This window comes from Eutrigla gurnardus (assembly GCF_963514095.1).
Source record: "Eutrigla gurnardus genome assembly, chromosome: 1".
In the NCBI taxonomy this organism is placed as follows: Eukaryota; Metazoa; Chordata; class Actinopteri; order Perciformes; family Triglidae; genus Eutrigla; species Eutrigla gurnardus.
This window is the reverse complement of record NC_139915.1, coordinates 27,836,753-27,850,777: the sequence shown is the minus strand read 5'-3', so window position 1 is coordinate 27,850,777 and position 14,025 is coordinate 27,836,753. Positions and strand designations below refer to the sequence as shown.

General features: G+C 42.1%; 1 protein-coding gene across 1 annotated transcript in view; it reads left to right on the top strand.

Annotated features, from left to right (window-relative positions):
• glceb (glucuronic acid epimerase b) overlaps window positions 1-8,581 on the top strand; it is a 44,045-nt gene extending 35,464 nt beyond the window's left edge. The window contains exons 5-6 of the mRNA XM_084018667.1: window positions 3,447-3,739; window positions 4,246-8,581. Of these exons, the coding sequence (XP_083874793.1) occupies window positions 3,447-3,739; window positions 4,246-4,977 (1,025 nt within the window). The 3' untranslated portion in view covers window positions 4,978-8,581. The remainder of the gene's footprint in view (window positions 1-3,446; window positions 3,740-4,245) is intronic.
• Window positions 8,582-14,025: the final 5,444 nt, after the last annotated feature.

Sequence of the window (14,025 nt, the reverse complement as noted above, 5' to 3'; positions counted from 1 at the left end):
CTGCCCCCGTTTTTTTTATAGCTGTGGAATAAGCAAGGCCACAATATAGTTGCCAGTTATTTTTGGATTTGGGAGAAGTCAGAATATTTTACTAGCACCGACTGTGAGCGGTCTTTATTCTCCTTTTGATCTCCTGCTGATATTTCCAGGACACTCTCCCTCTCCCTCCCTCCTCCCTCTCTCTCTCTCTCTGTATCCTCTGTGGTGCTGCTGCTCCTCCTGTAATTTCCTCCTCCTCCTAATTCCTCTGCTTCTCAACCTGTCATCATCAACAATTTCTTTTCATTTCACCGCTATACACTTTTTTTCCCCCCCCGTATCTCTCCGCTCCTTCGCCTCGCAGCTTCGCCTCGCCATCATCGCCTCTCTCTTTCCACGACATCATCATGTTTTCATCATCACTCGGCGGCCCTCCCTCGGCACTCTTCATTCCCCATTAATCTTCCCCCCGTCCGTCCTCAGATTTCAGTCCGTTTTTTCACCTGTCTGTACTCATTTCCACCCACTTATCACCTCAGCCCTCTCGTGCTCCCGAAAAATTGCAATTGTTTTCTGCTCCGTCAGTTTTAACACCTTATTCTGCTCCGTCATCCAAACTTTTCCTGTTTTCTCTCTCTGCTGTCAGTTCCTCTTTTTTGCCTCTGCCTCCCTCCACTTCCTCCTCCTCCCTGTTTGGGTCTTTTTATCCCTCCTTACTGTATCTAGGACACTGGTGTTGAACAGCCTCTCAAATCCTCTGACAAGTGGATCAATCATCTGTCCCCTGATAATAACCTAGCATCTACCATCTGCACATTCCCACACTGTGTCGGCCACTGAGCGCCTTTATTTTCTCAATCCCCTCACAGTCATTAGATGGTTCGGAAAATGCAGTTTGCACAATCCTATCAGAATTAACGAGGTGATCTGTGTGTGGAGACGGAGTGACGGCTGTCACCGGCTACAGCTGCCAACCTCCGACAGCAACTTTTTATTGTCTCAAAACATTGAATCAAAGTTTAAAGTCGTCATTCTTAAGAGTCGGTCCGTGTTGACTTGACGACATTGTTACCGTGGTAACAGCAGTGCTCCTCGTGCAGCTCCTTTGTGACAAACAGAAGAGCAGAGTTTCTTTTTTTTTTTTAACCAAACAAACATTGTTTCAATAACGATGTCAGTCGTAACCATTACGACTGTTCGGTTACTCCCTAACACATTTTTTAGGAAGAAGTCACTAACTGTGGAGACAAATATATTGCATTTCCTGTGATTGCTTCACAATAAAAGCCCCCCTGGAGGATTTTACTATCGTCAGTAGGAAATGTTGGGTTTGCTTTCGTAGTAACTTAATGCAGCTCTGATGCAGCTGTAGGAGAGTGATATCTAAAAAAAAAAAAAAAAAAAACTGGATACATGCATGTGTCATTTTCCTGTTAATCCGCCGTGTTTAGGCGTGAGGCAACTGAACCCAGTCCAGGAATGGCAAACCACCAATAAAAACCACTGGCTTGAGAGATTATTACTGCATGTAAATACATTGAATGACTGCTGTATAAATAGCATCAAACATTGCATTTGATTCCTTTAAATCATATGTATTAAAACTTAAATGTAAAAGTAAAAACGGACAATCATTATTTGTGGCTAACTGGGTAGACTGGGTAGACTTTGATATCATAGATCCTAAATCTAGTGATCTAGACTCAGGTTTTTCAATGTGTTACGTCTACTTTGATACAATGTAGAAAGATGATGAAACTGAGCTGAAAAGATAAATGGATTTGTCGATTGACAGAACATTATCGGGAACTTAATTGATGATCGTTTCAATCATTTTCTCATCAAAAATGCCAACGAATCAATGGCTTCAGCTTGTCAAATGTGGGTATTTGATGTATTTTTTTCCCCCCTCCGTTCTGGACCATTCTTCTTCCGTTCTTGCCGCATAAAACAATCCGATAAGGGAAGTCCCACTGGGTTGTGGGAAATAGGAAGAATGAGAATTAATATATTACATACAATTATATAATTATTAATTTCACATTAATTTTCCAACATTTAACGGACATAAAGATAAATAAAGAAAATAATGATTATTCAATAATGCAAATAACTCTTATCTGCATCTCTAAAATCATGAAAACTTCCCAAGGGGTCGAATGTTTGAGAGGCAGTGATGTCATCACCAGTGGATGAATAATCAGCATGCATTGACGCTCTGTAACCGTGCATGCACAACACCAACTGAACATGTGTTTTCCAGCCTACCTCGTACTCACTTATGTATACAAGTATTATTATTTTTTTCACACTGACATATTTGTAGCTACATGTCATCTCTGTCTCCTGCCTTATTGCTAAACAGCCGGAGAGTGGTGCGGAGCAGAGGAGGTGGAATCTCGTCTATATTCCCTGCCCATCCTTTATTGATGCCAGAGTAATCACGGGGCCAGAGTACAAATCCACTTACTCTCTGCATTGCCTTAAGTAATGGATTTATGAGTGCATTAAAGAGCCGTAGTCATCCAGAGGCCCCTGCCAGACTGGCTCTCTCCTTCATTTTCCTCCTGATCGACTGTCTTTGTGTCTCAGGCGGCCTCGTCTGCTTCTGCTTTCTCCAGCTTGTGTCGTTGTGAGATCTGATTCGCAATTCTCTTCCCGCTATTGGCTCATTTTCACTCTCTCCGGCAGGCTGGCGTTAAGGGCACTTGAGGCGACCCATCTTTCCATTACCCTGCTTTTCCCCCGACTCCTACACCCTGTCTTCTTCTCTTCACCCTTTCAGGTGCTTTCATTAGAGACGTTTTTTTTTTTTTGGTTGTTGTTTTCTTCTGGCCGAGTAACAAGACTAAAAGACAGATCGTTGGAAGCTGTTTTTAAAAGGTTGAAATGAATTCAGAAGAGCGACCGAAGCGCCTGCTAGCGAGTTGATGTAATGTAACAGGAGGGCTGGCTGCCTGGCAACCTGAGCATCTTAAGTTCCTTACTTTGAGCTTCACGGAGATGCTAATGGAAAAGTTCCTGTGGTGCATCCACATCCTCTCTTTCACTCTTTCTCCATCTTCCCACCACTCTGTTCTTCTCCACCCGCCTAATTAAGCTCTTTGTGTAGTGACACATCTGTACTGTGCATCCCACGAGAAGACACACACACACACACACACACACACACGGCTAGCTACTTCACACAGGTAATAATGATACAAGGCTTTGACCGCAGACGTGATCTGACTGTTATTGATCATTTGGGAATGTGACCACATCGTGAATGTTGGAGACATGAGGATGAAGCTGTAATGGACGCATCAAAGGAGACAGACGAGGCTTCCAGTCGCTCGGCTAAAAATAGTCATCCAGTAATTGTCAGAAGTTTGTAGAATCAGTCAAAGGAGGTTAGTTTTTCAGATCAAATGCACTTTACGCACACATTTTGAACACCCACCCTCCTCTCGTCACACAAACCACAGAGTCCTCTGAAGGCGTGACCCTCCAGCTGGGTAACTCCAAAGACTTCATCCTCAGCTTGGACATCAAGTTCGTCTCCAACGGCAGTGTGACCGTGATCCTGGAAACCACGGAGAAGGGTCCGCCGTTCACCATCCGCTACGTGACCAGCACTCAGCTCATCGCCTTCAAAGACCATGAAATCACGTACGGGGTCGGGCCACGGACCGCGTGGAGCACGCTGACCCGAGACCTGCTCACGGACCTCAGGAAGGGCGTCGGGCTGTCCAACACCAAGGCTGTAAAGGCCACAAAGGTTGGGTCAAAACATCTGGTATCTTTAAAACACAACATGGTAATTCAAATGGACCGGAGCTGAAACCAATAGATGGTAAAGCGATCAATAGAAATTGTCAAATATGTTGATAAGTGAGTAATAATTTAACACATTTTTCAAGCACAAATTATTTATGTCCAGAACTGAATATTTTCTGCCTTTCAAACAAAACAAATGATATGAATGCGTCACTTTTTTTTTTTTAAGAATTGATGATCGTTTTAATTAATAAAAATTTAAAATAATAGATGGTTGCATCTAAACCGGACCATACTCAATCTTAAATAATTTATGTTATATATATTTATTTATATATATATATATTTCATTATATATATTATATTATATATTATATTTATATTTCATTGTCAGAACTTTGACTCTTAATAATTACATGTAAAGAAGGTAAACAATGTTATTGACTAAATGCTTGATTCCAGTCATAACAATGGTTTTGTCACCCTTGCGTGTGATTTCCTTCTCAGATCATGCCCAGACGGGTGGTGCGTTTAGTCCTACACGGGCGCGGCTTTGTCGACAACGTCACCATCTCCACCACCGCACACATGGCCGCCTTCTTTGCCGCCAGCGACTGGCTGATGCGCAACCAGGACGAGCGAGGCGGCTGGCCCATCATGGTCACCCGTAAACTGGGCGAAGGCTTCCGGCCCCTGGAGCCCGGCTGGTACTCGGCCATGGCTCAGGGCCAGGCCATGTCCACCCTGGTGAGGGCCTACCTCCTCACCAAGGACCAGGCCTACCTCAACGCTGCCCTGAAGGCGGTGGGACCCTACAAGGTGCCTTCGGCGCAGCACGGGGTCAAAGCGGTGTTCATGAACAAATACGACTGGTATGAAGAGTACCCCACCACGCCCAGCTCCTTCGTCCTCAACGGCTTCATCTACTCCCTGCTGGGCCTCCACGACTTGACTGAGACCGCCGGGGAGAAGCTCGGCAGGGAGGCGGGGCAGCTGTTCAGCCGCGGCATGGAGTCGCTGAAGGCCATGCTGCCGCTCTTCGACACGGGCTCTGGGAGCATCTACGACCTCCGTCACTTCATGTTGGCCACGGCGCCCAATCTGGCACGCTGGGACTATCACACCACGCACATTAACCAGCTGCAGCTGCTGGCGTCCATAGACAACGCTCCCGTCTTTAAGGACGTGGTCAAGCGCTGGAAAAACTACTTAAAAGGGATTCGTGCCAAGCACAACTAGACGATCTGTGACTCGCGTATGGTAAACAGCTGCGGCGATGACTGAAAAGTTGAATATGCTCATATTGGATGACTGAATGTGACGCGGGTGCTCACAGTGCGTGTGTGTGTGTGTGTCAGTTTGGTTTCATAATCTAAAGGACGAGTTCATTCAGCTGCAGCTCTCAACACTAAAAGTTTTTTTCGTGTGCTCTATTGCAGGTTTTATATTTTCTGCACCACTGACTGTAGCGCTCCCCTCCTGTGTTTTTCCTTGAGCTAGTGTTCATAATTATGCACAGACCTAGTTTCAGAGTGAGTGTGTGTGTGTTCAGGAAGAGCGTGTGTTTGTGTGTTCGGAGTAACAATATATGTGAGTGTGACGTTGGAGAAAGGTGAAACTCTTTAATTTTTTTTAATCACTTCATCCCAGATTTGCAAAGTTTATTGAAGCAAATAAACTAAAAATAATAAAAGGAATATATTATAACTTATTTGGAGGAGAATGTTGCCAAAACAATTTATCTTATTAGTAAGAAATACTTAAATATGTTGGATTTAATTCCTCCACTGCAATGTTCTACAATATCCCATTACCCTCAAAAATTCAAGAAGTATTTTTGATTATGCCATGTTGAAGCTGTGAGCTAAATTCATTCCCTTTTACAGAAAAGCTTTATTCTTCCAAACTGGCAGCTTGAAATTCTTTTCTGAATCTCTTCCCCCTAAAACACAGACAAGAAATAATTTTGGGAGGGTTTTATATTGTTATGACTTTAGCTCCTCTTCAAGATATATTTTTCCCCGTCTGTGTCTGTCAAGCTGCTCTGAGGAATAAACGCCTCAAACCACAATATTTGATTGAAACCGGCTCCGCTACCAGCATACCTCCTTGGTTTTCTACCCACAATTCCACTGTGTTGAGCTGAGCTGCTGTGTAGCAACATTTGGTCAGAGTTGACTGCATCTTCAGTTATGTGACTATTGTGTTTCAGGTATATATATATATATATATATATATATAGGTCATAAATAATTTATCCCAATAAGCCGTCTGAAGCCAGTATCACGCTGTTACCTCTGTGTGACGTTTTTAAGATGACAACCCCGTGAGCTACCATTCTTAGCTGTAACCAAACCCCACTGAAGTCCCTCCGTTGGTCACAAGAAACGTAATAATTCATGTGTCGCTGCAGAACACGGCTGCAAATAGTTTGTCCTGCAGAGTTCAAGAGTCGCTCTGTTCGTCTCGTTTGCACAGTTTTGGGTAAAAGCTAGAAAACGGTGGGGATTTAGATTTAAGTCCCTCTGCTAAATATATATATATATATATATTACTTCTTTGTGGTCGTGTTATCTTGACGTGGGTGATTCCCAGTGTGTGGAGCCGTCCCTGATAATATAATCAATACTTTCTTCAGATCTTTGCAGGTATTTAAGAAGAAAAAACAAAAAGCTATTTTCACTATGTAAACCACTAAATCTCGTCTAACTCCAGCACATTTCAAGTTTGATTTATGTCCCAGATAAATCATAGAAACACAAATGAAAGCACTAGTTTGAATAAAGTCCCAGCAGTGTCGTTTATAGGTAAATATACACAGGACTAACACTTGGAAACTCGTGTGAAAAGCTCTTCCTCTCTAACTCATACTTCCAGACGATAATGGCAGGAAACAAGTGTAGGTGGTGGCGGAGGAGTGCGTCGTGGGTTTGGGGAGAGAGACGTGGGCAGCAGAGGCAAAGCTGCGTCTCGCCAACACGTCAATTCATAACATTTAAATAGACAATGCCAGTAGTGCCGAGGGTCGGGGTCAATTCTTGACAAGCATAAAGAGGCTGTTAGTCCCAGCGGGCTCTCATTGCTCCTCTCGGCGGCTGTCGGTGCATGAACTCAGTGTTTTTAATCTGAGAGCTGACCTGTTGACCGCTGAACGAGGAGAAAGAAACCACTCCGAGACACTAACAATTCAACCGGCTAATAGGCTGCAGGATCTGCTCACACAGTACAGTCGCAAGTCGGGGATGAGTCAGCACTCGCAAACAAAACAAAGAGGAGCCCTCAGCATCAATGAGGCTTTCATCGATCTACCTTAAAGATTATTAATGCTCTCCTGAAGATGCTGACGGCACATTTTCTTTGGTCATTTTCATGGAAACTTTGAGATAAAAACTTTTTTTTAACCCACCCTTTTGCTTCGGAGTTGTCGTAGTGTGAGGGGGAACAAGACTTACTCAAAGAAGCATTCATTCATTTTGATGTAACGCTGGATAGAAAACAGTCAAAATCACTATTAACTCCTCCGGGTTCGTCTCACTGCGTTCTGAACGTCTCGCGTTCAGAACGCAGTGAGCGTTTACGACGGCTTTAGGGAGAGAATAACCTGAAGTTTCAAGAAAAGAGTTGTCATATTTCATGAATAAAGTCATGATATAATGAGAAGGAAAAATAATTAGAGTATAAAAATTGTGCATATAAACTGTATTCTACAGATTCAAACATACACAAAAGCAACATTTTAAAACCGACTTTATCCTTATAATATGACTGAGGAATAAAATCATATTTCATTTTTTTTTCATTTGTAGAGGTTTATACTGTGGTAACAGGAATGATATTGATGTTCTATTTTCCAAGTTAAAAAGATAAAATAGTGGTATGAGTGCACGTTTTTTATTATCGTCCCATGAACACTTCTTCTATTTTTTATTTCTTGCCATTTTCACCAGGACCGGTAAAAACATGTAGTTCAAAAGGAACATTCAGGAATGGAAGATTTGCGTGTGAATAACTGTCTTTATTTTTGTTTAAAACCAAAGTCATTGATTCAAATATATTTGAATTTGTCTATTTTTGTGCGAACAGATTTCCATTCAGCATTTAACGATGTTAAGTCTCCTCGGGGGGACGTCACAGAGAGACACTGCCTTTTGAGAAATGCTAGTTTTTCAAATGTAGGTTGGATAGATTATAGCAGAAAATAAGATGTAAAACGTGCTTATCGTAAAAAGGGGATGTGTGCAACTAGAGATTAGCATTTAGTCAGCTGCTGTTTTAAAGGGAAGTGAGCCGGTAGCTGCAAATTCTCTTTGGGAAGCTTTCCTTTCGTGTTGGAGTGCGTGTTTGCATCATCTGTTGGAATCATTTGCTGAGGAGTGAGATGTTTTTGCTAGATAGACAAAAGCACAACTGCCATTTACTGTCACTTTTTGTTTTCTATTTCTTTCCGATTGGTTTGTTTTTCTTTTCAGGACAATGTGCGACGCCTTCATAAAGAAAGCTGCTATTGTTGTTCACTGTGTAAAAGGTATGACGGCTTCTTTTTCCTCATTTTGGCGATTTAATTTAATTTTTTTTCTTCCGTTTCCTCAACCCGTTAAAGACTTCAACAAAATGACCCACTGAGGTCAAAATGTGATTTATGCAATAAAATGTTTACTGGGGTCGTGAACACCGCAGGAGACCCGGAGCGGATGTACAGACTTTGCAATTCAAGCACAGTGTGCAAATGCTACCGTTTTTTTAGTCCAGGGAAGAGAAGGCGTTTATATACAGAGTAAATCTTTGTGCTTTACAAATGTGCTTTTTAAACGTGTAAAAAAAAAATTAAAGCATTTTTCTTAAACTTCTGGTTGAAACTCTTCCTTTTGTGGTATTTAACAGAGCAGTTTAATGGAGATCTCCGTGCAGATTTATGACTCCTTTATTATCCGGCCTGACTTCTATTATAGAGCTGATGCAATTAATTGATCGGCAGAACATTCGTCTGCTGCGTTATTAGTTTAGGCCATCTTCCAAGGAAATTTCTTTTTTCCAGCTTCTGTATTTTGAAGATTGTCTTGTGATCAAAAAAGTGAATATCTTTGTGTTTCTGGGGAATGTAGACAGACATCACTGTTATATAGAAGAAACGGTTATTGTTAGTTGCAGCCTTAAATATATTTTCTTACATATTTGTATGTATTACTTATAATATCAAGAGACAAACGATACAAAGGCATTGCTAAAAAGAAAACATCTCTGCTTCATTGGAGTAAATACAATCAGTGGATCATCGATCATTTAGCTAAACATCCATTTATTCATATAACGTTAGCTTGTTCCCAGGTATTGTCATCTAAATGTAGCTCTTGTGGTGTTCTACCGAGATACCGTCTGATGTGAAGCCGCTCCGCCTGCAGTCGAGAATCACAAGTTGTCTCGGTGAAACTGCTCCAAAGAAAAACAATCCCGATCAATAATTCATCCTAATTAGGCCGTTCTGATCCGGGGAGAAGCAGGGCCACCTGAGAACTGGGACTGCATCTCCCGCCACCCGCTTGCATTTTTTCATTACCTTCTGGCATTTATACAATCCAGCCCATAACTTCTCCCTGCAGCCACACTTCGCCTCACGCGTCTCATTCCTCTTCCTTCCCCGTCGTAATGATATTAGGGGGCCCTCCTCCAGACAGCGAGTCTGTCTCCCGGCCCTGTAATTAGCCCGACGTAAACCCGATAAGCCGGGCTCTTCATGGTCTCTGTGCCGGGCCTCCTCTGCTGCCATGCCGATAACTTTGAGATGGCCGTGATGACATTACAGTGGATCCTGGGTACTCTGGCGTCCGGAGGGGCCCCGGGCTTCAAACGGTCCACAAACTTACCCACTTGATGAAATTAACACTCCGTTGAACCCTGCCTTATTGGATTTGTTTGTGTGTTGTTTGAGGGTCTCAGAGGGGGGGGATGTGGAGGCATCCAGTGGAAATTAAAGAGAAGTGATGCACCTGCAATTTAACCATTCACTTCCCAGCAGCTTTTTGAGGTTCGTGACCTTGTTGAATGACTTTCTATCTTTGAGCTAAAGTTTAATATTTGAGGAAAAAGACCATTTTTTCTTTCTGGCAGTTAGTAAAATCCTTTCCACTGTTATATCTGTCCATTATAGCAGCAGCTGCTTCGCTCAGCTTACCATGAAAATTAGAGGCAGGGGGAAACGGCTAGCCAAGCTCTGTCCAAAGATTTAAAAAATCTAAACCTTTTCAGTGAATCAGCTATAGTGTGAACATTTGAATCGCCCGTTTAAATCATTAGGTCTAAAGAGACCAGAGTTCTCCTGCTGGGTTGAGGGCCAGGAGGCCAGTTTAAAGGATACGCTTCATCTGTGGGCCCCGTAGATGCACAACATCACCAGAAGACCTCATTTTATGCTCTGATTGCTTGATGTGCCACTTTCACAAATCGGCTTAAAATAAGTACTTAAACTAACAGAAATATAGAAAAACATGTGACCTCAAAATAACTCAACAAGAATTTTGGACACGAACACCGGCCTCCTGGTTGAAAGTCCCGTGTTTGTTTGCTGCCTTGTTTGGTATCACCGAGGGGCAATGAGAACTCACTGGTGGCTTCATTTTAAGGAAGACATATTAACGTTTTCAACATAATACGCAAAAGTATTTTTACGTTTTGGCCGACAATGGCTTTTGCAGATCGTTTTCATAACAATGTGTTTTAAACGTAGCCTTAGACTCATATCTATCTTCTTCAAGATAACGAACAAGCTTATCTCCTGAAACGTGAACGGACTCCTCTATAACACGGCCCTCTTTCTCTCGAAATCAGTTCTGCCTTCAAACTTGGCTTCTCGTCCTCTCTTCTAAAACGCACCCCAGAGATGGAGAGACTGCCACGACACCAAGATAAAATACATTTCCTGCCCCGGTCTCTGAAACCTGGTAATTGCTGTATTTTTTGCTCATTCATGAGCAGCTGGCTGACGGCCCTCAACAGTGCAGTCAGCAGCATCCAGAGTCGGTGATGACGGCGGCGCTGGAAGAGAACAACGAGGAGACGGGGCGGCAGCAGGGGGTCGAGTAAATAGATAAAATGATATACAGCAGATGTGCGGGAGAGAAGGAAGAAGTCTGTTTCAGGGGGATTTCTAGAGTGAGCGAAGGAGAAACTGCTTTGAAAGGAGAGAGAAAAAAAGAGCCTGGAGTCTAACAACTATTAATAATGTATCAGTGGGGGGAGGTGGGGGGGCACACCCACTCCTCTCCTCATTTGGAGACACAGACGACACCTCATCAACCAAAACACCAGGGAGGCACCGGCACTGCAGCACGGCAGCCGGCTCAGTGAAGTCTGTCGCACATCTGCCCGTCTGCAGCGACGCCACGTCACCACACAAACTCCATCCTGAGCCGGTACTCCGATAAAACACGCAAACCGGGAAGAAAATGATTGTTTAATGAAGTAATTCAAGAAAGAAATAAGATGATTAGGGCATTTGTATGCTTGCATCTTACATTGTGCATATATTATTTATGATCACATCAGTGATGGAATACAGCTCAACTACTTTAGTACAACTTTGAAAAGTTTTTCTACTCGCTTCTAAAATAAAGAAACACACTGTAGAACAATCCTATAAAATATGATGCAACAATGAAGCAAGTATTTGTAATGATGTAAGCTCGATCAGCTACAACGGCAAAATGATGCTCTCCTTAAAGCATCAGTCATAATAATCCATAAATATAATATATGACAGTGCAACACTCAGACACAATTTATCTGAATTATAAGTAGTTTTGATACTTTAAGTACAGTTTGCTAATAATACTTTTGTACTTTTACTGACATTTGCAATTCAGGACTGTTTATAATAAGTGTTTTATTGCATATTGCATTATTACATGCTTTAATGTTAAAAAAATAACTGTTTGTCTGAATATACTTGTATAAACTGTAGCTGTAGCGCCTGTCTCACCTCCTTCCTGAAAGAAGTCAATCCGCTCCCATTGACTTACGAGATAAATACAGTGCACCTTTGCAAAGGTAGTTTAGAGATGCTCCGATGGCGGGCGTTAAATTCTAACGGGTCTTTATGTGACACAGGAAGTCAAATCTGAACGGCTTCTTCAGTCTGATGGATGCAGTCCACAAAAATCTGACTCATTTCACAGTTTGTGGGATTTTAGGCTCCTCAGATCCCCAAACGTTTGTGCAAAAGCGGTGAAAATGTTTGATTTTGATACGTCATCTTCAAATGAATGATCTGAAAACCAACATTAATATCGTGTTTGGATTATTGTCATTGACAGGGTTAGGGTTTTAATGTTGGAAGTGGAGCAAATGTAACTACTTTCTATGCTGGGAGGTAGTTTAAACTACAACAGTGCATCAGAATTAGTAAACTCATACTGTGTTTTGTACTTAAAAATCTGAATCTGCAAAGTAATCAGTGTCAAATAAATACCGTGTTGTAAGAAACACAAAGTGGAGATACTCATGAAGTACAAGCTACTTTCCACCACTGAAATTAAATATTTATATTGTGTTAAATCAAATTGAATATCTATGCTCTAAGTGTTTGGGCTTACAGTCGTCGAAGTAAACAAAAACAGAGTTCTTCCTGTTTTAAAAAGAAACCAGTGTTTGCATCGGCTCGATGAATCCTTAATGTGTGAAGCTACTTGGTTCTGCTGATGTTACACAAACATTCAGCACTACAGGAGGCTCGGTTTGGCCTCAGACCTCGGCCTGAAGGGAACGTGTTACTTTCTCTCATTAATAATCAATAAAAGGAGCATGCAGCCCTCCAGGACCTCTCTGATCCTGCAGGGATGCACTTTAATCCCCCGTGGCTTCACCAAAACATTGAGCTTTAGTCCAAGGTCACTACAAAGAAATACAGGAAAACATAAGGATACAGTTTGAGGACAATGAGCTCCTTCAAAGAAACCCCCCTTCCTTTTCTTCATACATCGCCACACCTGTGAAGCTCTCGTTGGAAAGCACTGACCCCTTGTGGTGAGACGGGGCAGTACAAGTATCAGCAGCTACTGAATCAGGCATATTTTCAGGAGCTCACAACACATTTCAAAAAGCTTGTTTTTTGTTACTAAATGGTAAGTTTCAACCGATTCAATAATTCTGATGCTTTCACAGCACCTCCAATGTTACATTTAAACTGGTCGGACCCCATTTGTTGGTCTTGGTTCACGCTGTAAACTCCTCTAAATGGATGAACGATTCTTCATGCAGCATTTGAGTCATTTTGGCCAAACCGTTCAGTGACGCACAGAACGGACAAACCAAACACGTTCCTGTTTTCAGGTCGGCCATCGTAGCTCTCCTGCAGATTGGCACTTTACAGAAGTTTCAGTTGGTTGCAATCTGCAACTTCACCACTAGATGCTGCCAGATCTCCGGAACAGCTGTTGTACTTTGAAACATTTCTTTTTATGTGTAAATTAATTTGTGGTTTACAGTAAAGGCAGTAATTTATAACAGATGACCTTGATCAAGTGATAAACAATTAAGGCGGTCTGGATTTTAAAACAACATGTAGTTCAGATGCTGAAATCAAAACAGCACTGGAACATTGAGTACTTAAGGTTTGGGTGTTTTTATTTTCTGCTTCTATATACTTCTTCTCCCCTATTATGGGGAATATTCCACTTTTTACTCCACTACGTGTGTTTTTTTAAGTGTAGTTACTTTGTGCATTAACTTCACCTCAAGGTTAACATAAAATATGATGCTTTATAATAGATTTGTTAACATAAGGACCGTATCATTACCCACTTATCTACACAATAGTTTGGTGTTGCAGTCCTGAGTGTTTGGTTTCTTAGTTTTTAAAGTTGACCTGGAAATCTGGCATAATATGCTTTTGACAAGTGTTGGTAAAGACACTCACTATTCATGTGAGCTTTCTTTTATCAGTGCACGTTGTTCACAGTGCTCCTGATACACATGGTGCTTGTTAAACCTGTCGCCGTACCGTGTGCCAGACTTGAAGTGGAAACCCTGCCCAACTGGCACAAGTCAGCAACGTGCAGGTCGTGTTTTGGAAGAGCACATTCCTGAACCCCGGCGCCACCCATGGGTGTGGTCAGGTGTTGGGAAGCGGTCTTAAAATGTTCAGGCAGAGGAGGCAGCAAAACCAAAACGCTGCTTTTCAGTCTGTGTCAAGTGTGGAGATATTGCTGGGGCTGCCAAAATATGGTTTAAAAATTCACCTTCAACATAACTGTAAATCTAAGAGAAATTCAGTGATAATTCATTGTCATTGTGCAA